Genomic DNA, 18,496 nt, shown 5'->3' with positions numbered 1-18,496 from the left:
CTGACTATAAGGATAATGTTTGCAATATAAAGCATCCGACCCCCTGCCGAAACTCACAGGATACTGTACAATATGATAAAATACAATAAGAAAAGGAGCCACAAGTACTCCTTTTCTTTTTGTGAATACAGACTAACACGGCTGTTACTCTGAAACCTGATAAAATACAATAAAATCATAGTAAGAAACTGCTCTTAAAAATTAAATAAAACCCATCAAGAAGTTTCAATATAAGAGAAAAAGGAAAGTATGGTAAATGGAAGGATATAAATGAGACTAGTCAAGATCATATTGAAAGCACCTTTGAAATAGAAAAATAGGAATTATGTATGTAAGGCAGGGGCGGGCAAACTTTTTTTGGCCTGAGAGCCACATCGGGTTTCTGAAATTGTATGGAGGGCTGGTTAGGGGAGGCTGTGCCTCCCCAAACAGCCAGATGTGCCCCCCCTGCTTCTTTCCCCCTCACAGCCCCCCTGGAGCCCCTGCTCCATCCATCCCTCCCTGACTATCCTTGGACCCCCCGCTCCCTCATCCAACCCCCCCCTTCCTGACTGCCCCCCAGGGACCCCTGCCCCCATTCAACCCCCCTGTTCCCCACCCTCTGACCACCCCAACCCCTATCCAACCCTCCCTGCCCCCTTACCGCGCTTTCTGGAGCACCGGTGGCTGGAGGCGCAGCTGCACCAGGACAGACAGCCGCGCCGCCTGGCTGGAGCCAGCCACGTAGCACAGAGCACGGGTCAGACCGTGGCTCTGCAGCTGCGCTGCCTGTCAAGAGCTCGCCGCCCAGAGCATTGCGCCGGCAGCGTAGTGAGCTGAGACTGCGGGGGAGGGGCCAGGGACTAGCCTCCCAGGCCAGGAGCTCGGGGGCCGGGCAGATGTGGCCCGTGGGCCATAGTTTGCCCACCTCTGATGTAAGGTGTGAAATCTTGATCCTATTGAAATCAATGAGAGTTTTTCCATTGCCTTCAAAAGGACCAGGATTTCACCCAACTTAGAATTCCTGATCTAAAGCGGGGAAAGGTTGTAACCTGATAATGTCACTTTTTTGAGTTTGTCTATAGTGAATGCCATCCAAATTATTTCCCTTTTTAGCTTTCCAAATTGTGCTGCAATAGCAACATGAAAGCCAGATAGGTAGAATAAGGTGCACAGGTTTAATTTAATTTTGAATTTGAACAAATTCCACACTCAGTTACACCCATGCAACCCCAGTGAAGTTATTGGGCATGTATGGGTGTAACTGAAGCCAAAATCTGGCTCATACTATGCAGTTGTGTTGTGCATAATTAGCAGTTGGTATTTGGCCCAGTCACCAGTGTAACTGAAGACAGAGTTAATTTGGCCTATAATGTGCAATTTAGGAAACAAGCTATTTACAACTTTTAGATCTTTGTTTTAATCCTTCCAGTATTTGCAGACAAATCTTGGATTCTCTTCTGGGTAGCTCATAGTGTTTGTATTCTCTGAGATATTCTTCCCTTACTGGATTCTCTCCTCATTTAAAGCAACAGAAACTAAGAGTAGCTCCAATTAATTCACTGGACTCAACCTGCTGTAAACTTGATGTGAGACAAGAGTTGGGCCCAAAAATTCTAAAGTGGACAAAGGTGTTGGTTCTTTCACAATAATTTTTTCCCCTAAATCTTTGCCAGGAGCTTGAGTGAAATGGATGTTAACAAAAACAACCAAAACACGAAGAGTTTTAAACTTTCTGAAACCTGAGAAATTGTGAGCAGAAGGAATTTTAGCCGACTCAAGTAGAAGTAGGGAGGGAATATTATCTCTGTGTTTGGCACTGGTGCAACTGCTTCAGAAAGAGTGTGTCCAGTTCTGGTGCTCACAATTCAAGAAGATATTGACAACTTGGAGAGGATTCAGAGAAGAGCTATGAGAATGGTGAAAGGAATGGAAAACATGTCTTACAGTGAGAGACTGTTTATTTAGCTTAATAAAGAGAAGGTTAAGAGGTGACTTGGTCACCGTTTATAAGTGCATACATGATGAACAAATATTTAATAATGGGCTCTTCAGTCTAGCAGACAAAGGTATAAGACAATACAATGGCTGGAAGTTTAAGCTGGACAAATTCAGAATGGAAATAATGCATACTTTTTTTAATAGTGAGGGTAATTAACCTTCAGACAATTTACAGAGGGCTGTGGCTGGATTCTCCATCACTGGCAATTTGTAAATCAAGATTTGATGTTTCTCTAAAACCTATGCTTCAGTTCAAACAGGAATTATTTTGTGAAAATTCTATGTCCTGTATCATGCAGGAGGTCAGACTAGATCATCACCGTAATCCTTGTGGCTTTAAAATCTATAAATTTTTACTCTGTCTCATCACTTATGAATGCCTACTGTTTCTCCAGACCTCTGGCAAAAACAGACTATACAAGACCTGATATTTTAATGTCAAAAACAGCCACAAAACACAAACAAACAAAAATATTCAAGCCTTCTGTATACCTCATAATAAAGGGTACTTGTTTTCCTGCTTGCTAATAGTGACCATAGCATAATTAAATTTAATCTTCCTGTGGCGGGGAAGACACTATACCGGACCAACACTAGCATTTAATTTCAGAAAGGGGAACTACACAAAAATTAAGAGGTTAGCTAAACCGAAATTAAAAGGTACAGCACCAAAAGTAAAAACCCTGCAAGCCACATGGAAACTTTTTAAAGACACCATAATAGAGGCTCAACTTAAATCTATACACCAAATTAAAAAATATAATAAGAGAACCAAAAAAAGAGCTACCCTGGCTAAACAATAAAGTAAAAGAAGTAGTGAGAGGCAAAAAGGCATCCTTTAAAAAGGGAGGTTACATTCTAATGAGGAAAATAGATAGGAGCATAAACTCTGGCAAATGAAGTGTAAAAATATAATTAGGAAGGCCAAAAAAGAATTTGAAGAACAGCTAGCCAGAAACTAATAGCAAAAATTTTTTTACATTCATCAGAAGCAGAAAGCCTGCTAAACAGCCAGTGGGGCCACTGGACAATCGAGATGCTAAAGGCGCACTTAAGGATGATAAGGCCATTGTGGAGAAACTAAATGAATTCTTTGCATCGGTCTTCATAGTTGAGGATGTGAGGAAGATTCCCAAACCTGAGCCATTCTTTTTAGGTGACAAATCTGAGGAACTGTCCCAGATTGAGGTGTCATTAGAGGTGGTTTTGGAACAAATTGATAAACCAAACAGTAATAAGTCACCAGGACCAGATGTATTCACCCAAGAGTTCTGAAGGAACTCAAAAGTGAAATTGCAGAACTACTAACTGTCATCTGTAACCTATCATTTAAATCAGCTTCTGTATCAAACGCTGGAGGATAGCTAATGTGACGCCAATTTTTAAAAAGGACTCCACAGGTGACCCCAGCAATTACAGGCCGTTAAGCCTGACTTCAGTACTGGGCAAACTGGTTGAAACTATAATAAAGAACAAAATTATCAGACACGTAGATGAACATAATTTTTTGGGGAAGAGTCAACATGGCTATAGTAAAGGGAAATTATGCCTCACCAATCTACTAGAATTCTTTGAGAGGGTCAACAAGCATGGGGACAAGGGGGATCCAGTGGATATAGTGTACTTAGATTTTCAGAAAGCCTTTGACAAGGTCCCTCACCAAAGGCTCTCAAGCAAACTAAGCAGTCATGGGATAAGAGGGAAGGTTCTCTTATGGATTGGTAACTGGCTAAAAGATAGGAAACAAAGGGTAGGAATAAATGGTCAGTTTTCAGAATGGAGAGAGGTAAATAGTGGTGTCCCCCAGAGGTCTGTACTGGGCCCAGTCCTATTCACCATATTCATAAATGATCTGAAAAAAGGGGTAAACAGTGAGGTGGCAAAATTAGCAGATGATACAAAACTACTTAAAGAAAAGGAGTACTTGTGGCACCTTAGAGACTAACCAATTTATTTGAGCATGAGCTTTCGTGAGCTACAGCTCACTTCATCGGATGCTGTAGCTCACAAAAGCTCATGCTCAAATAAATTGGTTAGTCTCTAAGGTGCCACAAGTACTCCTTTTCTTTTTGCAAAGACAGACTAACACGGCTGTTACTCTGAAAACTACTTAAGATAGTTAAGACCCAGGCAGACTGCAAAGAGCTACAAAAGGATCTCTCAAAACTGAGTGACTGGGCAACAAAATGGCAGATGAAACTCTATCTCGATAAATGCAAAGTAATGCACATTGGAAAACATAATCCCAACTATACATATAAAATGATGGGGTCCAAATTAGCTGTTACCACTCAAGAAAGAGATCTTGGAGTCATTGTGGATAGTTCTCTGAAAACATCCACTCAATGTACAGCAGCAGTCAAAAGAGCAAACAGAATGTTGGGAATCATTAAGAAAGGTATAGATAATAAGATAGAAAATATCATACTGCCTCTATAAAAATCCACGGTACGCCCACATCTTGAATACCGCATGCAGATATGGTTGCCCCATCTCAAAATTTATTAGGAGTATGGAACAGCTTCCATATGAGGAGAGATTAATAAGATTGAGACTTTTCATCTTGGAAAAGAGACGGCTAAGGGGGAATATGTTAGAGATCTATAAAATCATGACTGGTGTGGAGAAAGTAAATAAGGTAGTGTTGTTTGCTCCTTCACATAACACAAGAACTAGGGTCCACCAAATGAAATTAATAGGCAGCAGGTTTAAAACAAACAGAAGGAAGTATTTTTTCACACAGTGCACAGTCAACCTGTGGAACTCCTTGCCAGAGGATGTTGTGAAGGTCAAGTCTATAACAGGGTTCAAAAAGAACTAGATAAATTCATGGAGTATAGGTCCATCAATGGCTATTAGCCAGGATGGGCAGGGGTGGTGTCCCTAACCTCTGTTTGCCAGAAGCTGGGAATGGGCGACAGGAATGGATCATTTGAAGATTACCTGTTCTGTTTATTCCCTCTGGGACACCGGGCATTGGCCACTGTCGGAAGACAGGACACTGGGCTAGATGGACCTTTGGTCTGATCCAGTATGGCTGCTCTTATGCTCTTAGAGGTCACTCTATACATTTGAACAGGAGAAATAGGGATTCTGTGCTGCTTGAGAAGTATATTTTATTTAGAAAGGCAGAAATACAAATTATATAAATACTATTTTAAAAAATAATACTAAATACTACTTGAGGAACAAATCTCATTCTTTTCTCACTTAATCAGCTCTGCCTGCTACTGTGTGTTACAATATTCCACTATTTAAGCCTTGTAATATATTAGCTAAGTACAATAAATGATTGACACCACAGGGTATTTTTGTAACATACCCTGATAATTATTGCCTACCATGTTGAGTTATCAACTTCAAGTGAACAGCCATGTAGCAGATCTGAACGGAAATGGATGATTTTACAACAGTAAGCATCATGCATTTGATACTTAGAAAAAGCAGAGTGCTAAAATCTTGGCACCTAAAATAAAATGTCAGGTACCTGTCAGATTAATTCAGAACTCTGTGTGTTTTATCTGATCTTTGATCTTTACTTTCTTTTTTACTCTAATTATTTGTTCTGCTCTGCTCCCTCTGCTGGAGTCTTGGCTAAACTGAATGGCAAAATTGTTTCCTGAAAAGATTAATCATGCATGAAGTGTTTGCTTTACAAATGTTCCACAGTCCAGATTTAAGTAAGCCTTTGATACCCATTTATATCAGAAAAAGGCCTACAATGTACAAGAATATGTGCTGTTTAAAATGACTATATTGCAAAGCTTCTGCAATAAGAGTTTGCTCTTGGATGCACCTGAGCAACTCTATTGACAGGTGTAATGAAAAGCAGAATTTGAATCAAAGTGTTTTATAATATCTCTGTTTTTAGAGTGGTAGCCGTGTTAGTCTGTATCAGCAAAAACAACGAGGAGTCTTCGTGGCACCTTAGAGACTAACAAATGTATTTGGGCATAAGCTTTCATGGGCTAAAACCCACTTCATCAGATGCATGGCATGAAAAATACAGTCAGCAGTATATATATTACCGCACATGAAAAGATGGGAGATGGGAGTTGCCTTACCAAGTGGGGGGTCAGTGCTAACGAGGCCAATTCAATTCAATAGGCCGCTTCCACCTTGATTGAATTGGCCTCATTAGCACTGACCCCTCACTTGGTAAGGCAACTCCCATCTTTTCATGTGCTGTAATATATATACTGCTGACTGTATTTTTCACGCCGTGCATCTGATGAAGTGGGTTTTAGCCCAGGAAAGCTTATGCCCAAATACGTTTGTTCGTCTCTAAGGTGCCACAAGAACTCCTTGTTGTTATCTCTGTTTTCGTTTGTGTTAAATTCAGTCCTGATTTGATAGGAATGGTTTATCTGGGTCAGTTATGTGGTATTCACATGATGGGTTCAACTATGCCTAGCCCTTTGTGAGGGCACAAAGCAAGGGAAAGGGTGTAAAGAGCATTTCTCATGTAGCTTCCCCTCTCTCCAGGAATCTCCACAATGGGCCAGATCCTCCTCATTGGCTTCAGTGGAGCTACAATGATTTACACCACCTGAGGATGTGGCCCATGGCCTCCTCCAGGAAAGTGATGTTGCTGGAACTAGCATCTCTGGAGGGAACAGGGACAGGTAGGGGGGAAATACATGCTGCTTTCCAAGGATGGTGTTAATCAGCAGCTACTAAAGTTAGACATTTATAAATCAGCAAGTCCAAATAACCTGCACCCAAGAGTTATTAAAAGAGCTGGCTGAGGAGCTCGCGGGATCATTAATGCTGATTTTCAATAAGTTTTGGAACACTATAAATGGAATAATCCAGGTAATTATAGGCTTGTCAGTCTGACACTGATCCCAGGAATAATAATGGAATGACTGATACAGGCCTCTATTAATGAAGGTTGAAAGGAAGGTAATATAATTCATGCAAATCAGTGGGGTTATGGAAAATAGATCCTGTCAAACTAACTTGATCTCTTGTCCTGATAAGATTAAAAAAATTGTTGATAAAAGTAATAATGTTGATGTAATATATTTAGACTTCTGTAGGGCATTTCATTTGATACCACACAACGTTTTGCTTAAAAAATTAGAACAATATAAAATTAACCTGACACTCATTAAATGGATTAAAAGCTGGCAAACTGATAGGTCTCAAATAGAATTGTAAATGGAGAATCATCATTGAGCAGATATGTTTCCAATGGGGTCCCCTCAGGGGTCAGTTCTTGGCCCTATGGTATTTAACATATTTCTAATGGTCTGGAAGCAAACATAAAATCACCACTAATTAAGTTTGCAGATGACACAAAAATTAGGGGAGTGGTACATAATCAAGAGGACAAGGCTCTGATACTTAGTGATCTGGATCATCTAGTAAGCGGGGAACAAGCAAACACTGTTCATTTTAATATGGATAAATGTATATGTATACATCTAGGAACAAAGATTGTGGGCTGTACTGACAGAATGGTAAGCAGCAATTCTGAAAAATATTTAGGGGTCATGGCAGATAATCAGCTAAACATGAGCTCCCCGTGTGCAACAGTGTTGTAAGAAGAGCTAGTGTGATCCTTGGATGCATAAACAGGCTGATCTCGAGTAGGAGCAGAGAAGTTATTTTACCTCTGTATTTGGCACTGGTGCAACTGCTGTTGGAATACTGTGTCCAGTTCTGGTGTCCACAGTTCAAGAAGGATGTTGATTAACTGGAGAGCGTCCAGAGAAAAGTCATGATAATGATTAAAGGATTGGAAAACGAGGAGTGACTTGATCACAGTTTATAAATACCTACCTGGGAAACAAAAAATTGATAATAGGCTCTTCAATCTAGCAGAGAAAAGTATAAAATGATCCAAAAGCTGGAAGTTGAAGCTAGGTAAATTCAGACCAGAAATAAGGCATCATTTTTTAACAGTGGGGTATTAACCATTGGAACAATTTACCAAGAGTTGTGGTCAGTGGCAATTTTTAAATCAACGTTCGGTGTTTTTCTAAAAGAGATGCTCAAGGAATTATTTTGGGGACGTTCTATGGCCTATGTTATACAGGAGGTCAGAATGTTTGATCACAATAGTCCCCTTCTGGCCTTGGAATCTATAAATCTATGAAAAGCTGAGATTCCCCCCTCGCCTGTTAGTCAGGAGCACACACATATCCCTCGTTACGAGAGCTCTCCTAATGCAACAACCGAGTCTCATTTACCTTTTTAGCATACATTTTAATGCAAACTCTCTTTGTGCAAACTCTACATTTTAAATACTTGAATAACGACAGCCTTCTGTAAAAAATCAACTTCTTATGCTACCTATCCTTCCTGCTGTTGATTAAAAAAACTTACATAATGGGCTCAGTTATCCATCTTTGGTTATTCTAAAATGTTACTGCAAGTGTGGCTGAATTTTTAAATATTTAGCTTTTTGTTTAGATTGTTTCTGTTACCAGTGTACAGAAAGGCAGAAGTAGTCATGCTATTTCCATTTTTTAGTTATTCTAAAAATCTCTGTAGACAGTGTATTCAAGATGTGTACTGCATCTCTATCTTAAATATTTCTCCCTGCAAAACTGCTAAATTCTAGAACAAGATTTTCCCAAATACTAAGGTTGAATCCTTTGGTGGAAAAACACATTTTTACCATAGATTTTCAATGGAATCCCAGTAAAAATTGCAGATGTAGTGTGAAGTCAGCTCTGAGAATAAATACTATAATTTAATTGTCAGGAAGTTCTTACAGCACTTATTTATATGATCAGACTTGCTTCTGTGGGGTTATGAACTTAGATATTTGGCAATGTAATATCACTGCTTATTTGCATATTCATTTTGGAAGACACTGTAAAGAGGTAATTAAAATAAAAGTTATGCTAGCTTTATGTCGATAGACTCTAATGAATTATCTATCATCATCTATGATGGGAGGTTGTATTCTAGATGCCTGTTGGCAATAGTATTATAGAGTAGGCAATGTGCTCCAGTGGATTCAGTGACAAAGACTTGTATTTTGTTCTTACCCTGCCTTTAACCTGCCAAATGATCTTGGGCAAGTCATGTTGCCAGTGTGCCTCAGTTTCCCCTGTGCTGTGTAAGAGCTAAGTATTATTGCCATAGTGTTGGCAAACCAAATATAAATACTTTGGACAACAATAATGTTTAATCTTACTTTTAATATCTGTGATGATGGATTTGCATTAAAGACCGGCATATTTTGAGAAGTTAAAGTACTCCATCATAGTATTAGCTAGCTGTTAAAGTAGTCTGCCCATAGTAAAAGTACAGCAATACTGTGTTCAAAAGGTGGGAATATCTTGGAAACATCATTACCATGTATAAGGCAATATCCAATTTAATTGAGAGTGGATTGCTTGGGTAGCTGTTCCTAGTCACTGAGAATGGGTTGTATCATCTTGTCAGTGTTTTGACCTGAGGCTGTTTTATTTTTCAAAGACTTCCATAAAAATAATCATTAGTACATTATATTAGGCTAATGAAAGCCCAAGGCGAAAAAATTAACAGCAATAACAGTATTTCCTCTTGACTATTTATACAAATTATGCTTCGGCTTAACTTGTTAAAAGTTTGTGAGGATATAAATGTAAAAAATTGGTAAGTTGCAAAATGCATTTTCTCTGTAATACTGAGTTTCGCTAGACTAGTCTGGTGATGGATAAAAAGAGTTTGTAATGTTCTGTATTTAAAAATATATTCTAATGGCAGATGAACAGTTTTCCAAAAGTCATTGGAAGCCATGCATGTATCCCAGGATAGATTTTTGCCCTCGTTTAATAGACATAAATGCATTTTAGAAAATCAATCTTCAGAGATGAGTTGTCTCCAGTAATATCAGCTAATAATAGACTAGTAGCTTGGCCTCCAACTAAAGCCTTCTCTAGCATATGTTGAAAGCTAGTTAAACTCCCAGACTCCAGCAAAACAAGTTAAATTATCTTGTACAGCTTGTTTTAAGTATGGTAATTGGTAACTGAAGATTCTTCATTATGCCTAAAGAAAGACAATAAATAAAGAAATCTGGAAAAAATATCTTTTATTTTTATTCATGCTCCTGGACCATACCTCTTCTTGCAATGTTTGCAGGTTTGGCACCATCTGGTGAACACTCAAGATCTGCTGGAATCTTTAAACAGACAAGTTGACCATTTCTGTGGTGCAGTTTGAAATACCTATCGTTTTTCAAAAACAACTTTCCACAAAAATGTCTCTTGCTTTCCACAAAGGGAATTCCTCTCCCTGCAGCCCTAATTACTAGCCAGAAATGCAGAATGGGTAATATTCAGTCAGGGGCGCTGGAACAATTTGTATAGTGTGGGTGCTGAGAGCCATTGAACCAAAATGTAAACCCTGTGTATAATGGAAACCACTTCAAGCCAGGAGATGCTGCAGCACTTCCCACACCGCTAGTTCCAGCACCTATGTATTCAGTGCTGGAGCAGTGACTGGCCTAACATATGACAACTCTGGGCCTTTCACTGCTAGAAATGGGAAATTTATAGCAATAGAATATGGGGGTTCTCAACTTCCTTGTGAGATACATGGCACTTGCTTCTATCTTTGAAAGTGGCAATAAATTGGAGACATTTTTATATCTAGAAAAATGGTGGTTTGAGATGTTTTAAATGTATAGTAGATTTTCCTCAGCTTCTGAACCATTCAGCTGAACTCAAGGAATGTGTCTGTGTTTCTACAGTGCCTAGCACAACGGGACTCTGTTTTTGACTGGGCCCTCTAGGCTCTACTGTAATTACAAATACCTAGTAATAATGGCTAAGACACTTGGATTTAGAAGGACACAAGAAATAGTCCTTGAATAACTTTCCTGTAAAGTATGTGGCCTATGTACAATCATGTGATGGTGTGGTAGACTAGAACATTCTAACCACATTCATTTTGAGTGACTTTCATAACTCACTTACGGCTTCACTACTTGTGAGTAGTGTGCCCATCCCAAACTTATGCTAATGAAACCTTTTTACCACATCGTGCATTGTATAGTCTATATCAGTGGTTCCCAAACTTGTTCCACCACTTGTGCAGGGAAAGCCCCTGGCAGGCCACCCCAGTTTGTTTACCTGCCGCGTCTGCAGGTTCGGCCGATGGCGGCTCCCAGTGGCCGCGCCGCAGTTCGCTGCTCCAGTGCCAATGGGAGCTGCTGGAAGTGGCAGCCAGTACGTCCCTTGTCCCGCGCCGCTTCCAGCAGCTCCCATTGGCCTGGAGCAGCGAACCGCGGCCACTGGGAGCCGCGATTGGCCGAACCTGCGGACACTGCAGGTAAACAAACCGGTGCGGCCTGCCAGGGGCTTTCCCTGCACAAGCAGCGGAACAAGTTTGGGAACCACTGGTCTATATTACGTGTGTGTGGATGCACACTCACACACAGAGGATATGCCTACACTTCAAGATGGAAGGTGTAATTTCCAGCTTGAGTAGATGTACTCATACTAGCTCTCATCAAGCTGGCATGCTAAAAAAGACTCTCGCTGCGGCAGCACACGTGGTGGGATGAGCTAGCTGCCCCAAGTACATGCCTAGAGTCTTGGACAGGCATGCACTTGGGGCACCTAGTCCCTCCCATAACTTGCATTGCTGTAGCTATGCTCTAGTTCACTAGCTCAATGAGAGCTAGCACAAGTATATTTCCTTGAGCTAGGGATTACACCCCCAGCTCAAAAGTATAGATATATCCTGACCATTAGAAGGAAGGACCTGGATTTCCCTTTCTCTCAAACACTTGGATGGCTATATGGAGAATGCTGAAAAGGTTTTAAAAGTGAGGGGAAATTCATAAATTTGGAAAGAAGTGACAGTGAAGGAGTTGGCCATTGAAGGCGATCACAGACTTGTGACTAAACTTTTAAAGGGTTTATTTGTGCAGTTGAATTACAAAATGCATGCAAAATAATCCTGACTGAGCATGCAGTTACCTAGTTTGATAGTGTTCAGTGACAGGAATTGCATGTGAAAATTTGGTGCTCATTTTGAATGTTGACAGTCTTCAAAAATTTAGCCCTTGACATTGTAAATCAGCAAAGAGGAAAATCTATTCATACCTTAGGTGCACCTGCTGGGAAAGAAACCCTTGAATTTAGATTAATTAGATTGAGATGTGACCACCATTCCTGGGGATCCTCCACAGTCTATTTTGAGCTGAGCTAAGGCTCAGTCTCCCTCTTTGCAGGTGCAAAATGAGTTCATATCTGAGCACATGTGCCTTTCAGCTACCAGGTTGCGTGTGTAAGTCAGGTAGTTATAGGCTCAAATACCCAAACTTGCACCCCAATTTTGGTTTCTAGTGCTATCCTTCTGAAAATTTAGCCCTTGATATTCAGAAGGATTTCCTACAGAAAATGTTACTCAATGCCTATAGGGACTCCTAGCAATTCAGATGTGTTTGGAAGTAATTTAATTACTACACTGGTGGCAGACTGGCACAGGGTATGATTAAGAAAGATATCACTGCAACGAGTACTGTTGCCTCTGCAATTATTCATGCAAATCTTTGTATTTTCTGCAAAGACATTGTTTGTTCCCTGACATGTCACTATTCCTAGACAACTCCTGGATAACTGGTTTGAGAATTCAGACTGATGGGCTGCTGCTGTTTTTGTTCCTCACTCTCTCTCAAATTAGCTCTTGCCATTTGAGGTACTCTAGCCTAATTTAGTGGTGCATTAATTTAAAAATGTTTCTGTCCGATGTTCTTCACATTATGGGCCAAATACTGCCTTCAGCATTTATTCTCATAGCAGAATTCCCACGGATGTCAGAGGGAGTTGCACATGTATTTTAATGGTAATACAGGGCATTATGTTTCCCTATTGTAAAAAATATGTTAAAGGGATTGTGGGATTCTAATAATTGTAAGTTTAACTATATTTTGTATGTTTTCTTTATCGTTGTAGCAAGCAAGAGCCTGTCAAATTTGAACATAAATGCTTGTGGCTTTAGTTATTTTGTTTCAAGTGTATGAATTTGAAAATGTATAGATTTTGGGCCAGATCCATAGCTTTGCTGAAGTCAGTTGAGGATTTGGTCCTTTAATTTGAAGTTCTGTTTCATCATGACATTGAAAATACTATTTTACAAGCACCCACCATTCTCTCTTCTCTTCAAGCAAGAGCCAGACCTGCCCTGTTGCTGACAAGCTAGGATGGCGATCGAGCGGGGTGGGGGGGGCCCAGGGGGCCCAGAAAATGCACACTTTGAAAAAAGAACCCTGCTGGTATAGACCAGAGTTCCATAAGACAATCCAAAGCACTCTTTACTACTTTTCTCAATAGGAGCAATGCATAGGACCACTGTTCACCAGCTAGCTCTTAGTGCTGATAACGGCATTCATGCTCCCTATCTCAACCGATAGACATGTTCCTCGTCCTGAAATCTATGCCCTCTGGGAACATGATCCGAACCCTGGCAGGTTAACTGGGAGCCTCCTTTATTGGTCCCTTTGGGCACTATCAAGAATTTGTGTTTGGCTGCCCAAACTCTACGAGTTTCCTGAATTGCTGGTATGACCTTCTGTGGCTGCCTACGTTAACTCGACAGGCCCAATTGTGGAACTGATACTCACATAAGTAGTCCCGTCGACTTCACTGGGATTTCTCTCATGCATAAGTGCTCACCAGTAAGAGTAAGGGTTGTGCAGTCTTGCCGAATCACTACACACAGTGGCAGGAATTAGCCCAAATGGCAGACAGGCTAATTGGACTTTATAGAGGGCATTTTTAGTGTGTAGAGGCTCTGGTGCATGCACAAAATGTGCTCCCCACAGCCTCCATGTATGGAGGTGCTTGTCTGGCTAGCTGGAGGAAAAGGGTTGTTTTTTCCTTTAAGGACCACCCCTTACAACAGGGGGATGAGGGGGAAGTGTAAAGGGATGGATAGGACAGGCAGGAAACAGCTGGGCCCAAATTTAGGGGAGGATCACTGCCCTTCCTGCTGACTAGAAGAGTGAGGGAGCATTTATACCCCATGCAACCCGAGAGAATCCCTCTTTTTACCAGGATTGGGTTGGCAACACCCACCCACCCATGAATTTGCAAAAGGACTAGTTTCAGAGTAGCAGCCATGTTAGTCTGTATTCGCAAAAAGAAAAGGAGTACTTGTGGCACCTTAGAGACTAACCAATTTATTTGAGCATAAGCTTTCGTGAGCTACAGCTCACTTCATCGGATGCACCTTAGAGACTAACCAATTTATTTGAGCATAAGCTTTCGTGAGCTGTAGCTCACGAAAGCTTATGCTCAAATAAATTGGTTAGTCTCTAAGGTGCCACAAGTACTCCTTTTCTTTTTGCAAAAGGACTAGGTTACCTCATGACCAACTGTGGGCATTATGGTAGTTGCCCTTTTTTCCTGGAGACTGGGAATGAATTTTTCCATAATAGCTGGGTTGGGCAGGGTGGATTTTTTTCACAGTAGGTCTGGGACCCAATGGGGTGGGCAGGGGGGTTAGGTTATAATATCTCAACTTAGTATGTGAAACTTGTGGTGGATGTCCAGTGTGGGTACTCGGTATGGAAGGGATATGGTTATCCGATAAAATGAATTAGGAAAGGGTTTGAAGAAAAGCATCCTGTAAGGAAGTTGAATAAGAGGAGGGTTTTTTATTTTTATTTTATTTTTTAATTTTTTTAAGCCTTTTAAAAGGAGCTAAGAAAGGGGGTCTTGAGACTCCTACATCTGGAGCAGTGGGGAGAGGAGCCCCCTTTCGCCTCATACAAGGGCAGAACAGTAGGGATTGCAGGAATGGGATGGCAGGGACCAGACTGGAGATTGTATGGAAATGATTAAGGAAATGATGATGACCTGCATGGTACAATTTGTTACCAGATGCTCCCAGATATTTTAAGTGAATAAAGTTGTGGCCTAATTAAACCATATCCATTGCCACTCTTTCTGTCTGACTTCCAGCATGGCTGGACAAGTGATATAAGTGGCCCAAAGGAGTAACCTGCTTCTAAATACAACTGCCTGTGCAAATGGGTAATTGCATATGGCAGTAGAGGCCCAAACTGAGGTGTGCACCAGGGCTTCCATTCTATTGAAAAATGGATCACGTAAGGCTTTATTGGGCAAGTATATAAGTAATGTGCTTCCATGAGGTATGCATTTCTGTTGTTCTGTTAACTATGGGTAAACATATTTCATTGATAATATTTTGTGGTCCTGTTGCAGATAAATATCTTTTTGTTTTGTGTTCTGTTGTAAAAACAAAGAAGCCAAGAAAAGGCAGAAGAGGCAGTGTGGTGTGTATATACATACACACACACACACACACACACACAGAGAGAGAAAATGTTTATTTAACTAGTAGTTTTAAAGAAATTTCTAAAAGTTTGTGTATCTTGGGAGTGAGTGGTACTGTTCTGGTGCATGTCCACAGCAGGAGCAAGGAATGAAAGCTGTTTGCCCATATTCTGACCATCTCTAAGACATTGCAGACAAGCCAGTCTGTAGGGTGCTTGTGACAGGTATCAGCTGCGCCCTAGGAGTTAAGATAGGTGAGGTCATCGGGGTTATACGTGTATCATCCCTGCTGTGCAGATTAATCCTGCTATTAAGAGGAATCAGTTAGTCAAGAGAGCTAGGTTTGGTCTGTGTTGGCCAGAGCTCACATTAAAGCTGTTTTTGTAGTATACCCAATATACGCACCTGTTTCAGGATGCATTACTCCTGTTTTCAGGTGTCCTTAGCATTTGGCCTTTAAAATATAAAATATGAGCAAGTATATTGTGACAGACCCAGACCAGTGGGGTACATGAATCTGGTAGAAGGCAAATATACTGGATGAAGTTTTCTGTTCCCTGAGTGACTAGAGCAGGGGCTGCGCTAAAGCAATCAGGAACCTGCTAGAACCAATTGAGACAGACAAGCTAATTAAGACACCTGGAGCCAATTAAGAACTTACTAGAATCAATTATGGCAGGCAGACTAATCAGGACGCCTGGTTTAAAAAGGACCTTCCATCAGTTAGTGGAGGGTGTGCAAGGAGCAGGGAGTGAGAAGGCGTGCTGCTGGAGGACTGAGGAGTACAAGCGTGATCAGGCCTCAGAAGGAAGATCCTGCAGTGAGGATAAAGAAGGTGCTGGGGGGAGGCCAGGGGGAAGTAGCCCAGGGAGTTGGAGTTGTAGCTGTCATGCAGCTGATACAGAAGATGTAGACAGCTGCTATCTACAGGGCCCTGGGCTGGAACCCAGTGTAGAGGGCGTGCCTGGGTTCCCCCCTCATTCCCTCAACTCCTGGTTGGACACAGGAGGAGTTGACCTGGTCTGTGAGGAACACCAGAAGGGAAGGTCTAATTTGGAAAGGGATCTGGCCTGTCCCCAACCCACTTGGAGGGACAACAGAGACTGTAGAGATCGTTCTCCATTTCCCCCATGCTGGCCGGTGATGAGGTTAGCTGAGTGAACGGCAGGTTTGAGCCTCTAGCAGAAGCAGCCAAACTGAGGGCTGCTGTGAACCTCTGAGTGAGCAAATGCTCCAAAAAATTGCAGGACCCACCAAGGCAGAGGAGGAACTTTATCACAATATTTATTTACAAAATCCCATTAAGACCTATGTAGAAAATGCATGCACCAACTGATTTTGCTTAACATAATGCTTTGTACCTTCTTATTCGTTAATCTATAATTCACTTGACTGATGGGATTTCAGCATCTATATTTTTGTTCCTTTGCCAAAATAAATCTTTTATTCCTTTGCCAAAATGAAAGGGTAGTCCCCTACCAATGGCATGAAAGAATTAGTTGATGAAATATTACAGTAAAAATGTGAATTAATAACTACACTGCTCCCTGATTGATCACTTTGATTTTAAAGTGAAGGTACAGAGGCCTACTTCTATGAATGATTTGATAATGGTTGTGAAATATTAACACGGTTCCCTGTTATTTTAGATTCTGTACTCCAACTGTTTTTTTCAATCGTACATTTTCAGGGAAACATCAATACAGTAGAAGATCAAATATACTGAATTTAAAAGATTGATGGCTGAAAACATTTATTCTATACTGTGAAACAGGGTGTGATTAATGTGAATTTTAAATGTTCACATACATAAATTCAGATCATTTGCTTATCTCATGATCTCCCAGATGATGGAAAAGTAAAGTCAGTCATTGAAAAATAATATAAAATAACTAGATACTATTAGGGGCACTTTTAAATAACTTATTAAAAATGGGAGGTTAATAGGTAGCGTAAATACTTACATCTAATATACAGGTCTGAAATATGTTTTGATTTTAACCATGCTGTTCCTATTTTAGGATGTCATCATATCTTGTCTACATTATTTTATTATGCAGTCTCTTTTTCTACATTTACTTTTGTGGTAAGCCAACTCTGATGATACTGTAGAAGTATGGGAAAGACTGATAAAAACTATACAAAGAAAAACAGAATAAAATTTAATTACATGGAACTTAGCCTAAAACAGAAATTGATTGAGTTCTGACCAGAGCTTAGAAGGCTAGTGGTTTCCTGTGCCAGGAACTACTGTGGAACCCCACCAGGAAGTGTGCTACATAGCAGGATCACATTACACCCTTGTTTTATGGTTCATTTCACTTATTTAATGCAATCTGAGAACCTGTAAAAGGAGCATGTTAAAAAGAGGAATGTATTTTTTACTCTATTTCTTTTAATCAAAATATTTATTTTTACAAGATACCTAAAGTAACTTAGGACAAAATCAATAGCATTGTACATCAGGTTATACTATAAAAGCAGTATATTCCACATTCATGAAATGTCAATAAAAATGCAAATTTCTTATTTTTGTACAGCTTAGTTTTTCTACTTTTAGTAACCCAAGAATATGCTACAGTCTTAAAACAACAAACGTATTTCCTTTCCTTTTATTTCTCCAAATAAATGGTAATATGGTATAGTGGTTTATTAAAATAACTTCAACTAAAAAGATTGTTTAGCACACCAGCATATTTATAGAGCATGATAAAACACTCCTGAATCTTTGGAAAGTGGATGTGCTACAGCATATATTTTGTTTGACAAAGCTGTCTTCTTAAGAAAGAAAAATGTTTAAAATGCTAACTAGATAATGATTCATCAGTCATGGCAGAGGAACTAATTTTTGTTAATGTACTACTTAAAAATGTGTGGAATGAGCAGCTGGATACCACACTTGTGGCATGCCATACTAAGGCTCTGTCTGTTTTCCCCTACAGTGATCTCAGTATGAACAACATCACTAAGCTGCCCTCGAACCCCCTGCACAATCTCCGCTTCCTGGAAGAGCTGTAAGTATCATTGTATCCTTGAGGGGCATAGTCAGCACCAGACACATTCCTGTGTTTGTCTCTCATACGTACTGTGGGAACCAGATAAAACAGTGCAGGAAAGCTGTCAGCTCTGACACTTTGGGCACATGCGGAAACACTTAGTTGAAAAAACCAATTGCTTGTGATTCTGGAAATGCACTTGTAAAAGAGTTACCATGAGGCTACAACTTCTCTAAGCAGAGACAGAGCCAAACAAATTAAAAATTT

At 40.4% G+C, this 18,496-nt stretch overlaps 1 protein-coding gene across 1 annotated transcript in view; it reads left to right on the top strand.

Moving 5' to 3' along the window:
* LGR5 (leucine rich repeat containing G protein-coupled receptor 5) overlaps positions 1–18,496 on the top strand; it is a 124,817-nt gene that overhangs the window by 36,363 nt on the left and 69,958 nt on the right. The window contains exon 2 of the mRNA XM_077807740.1: positions 18,176–18,247. Within this exon, the coding sequence (XP_077663866.1) occupies positions 18,176–18,247 (72 nt within the window). The remainder of the gene's footprint in view (positions 1–18,175; positions 18,248–18,496) is intronic.

Source organism: Eretmochelys imbricata, chromosome 1 (genome assembly GCF_965152235.1).
Source record: "Eretmochelys imbricata isolate rEreImb1 chromosome 1, rEreImb1.hap1, whole genome shotgun sequence".
Taxonomy (NCBI): domain Eukaryota; kingdom Metazoa; phylum Chordata; order Testudines; family Cheloniidae; genus Eretmochelys; species Eretmochelys imbricata.
Note: the sequence above shows the minus strand (reverse complement) of the source record. Positions and strands in the feature narration are given on the sequence as shown.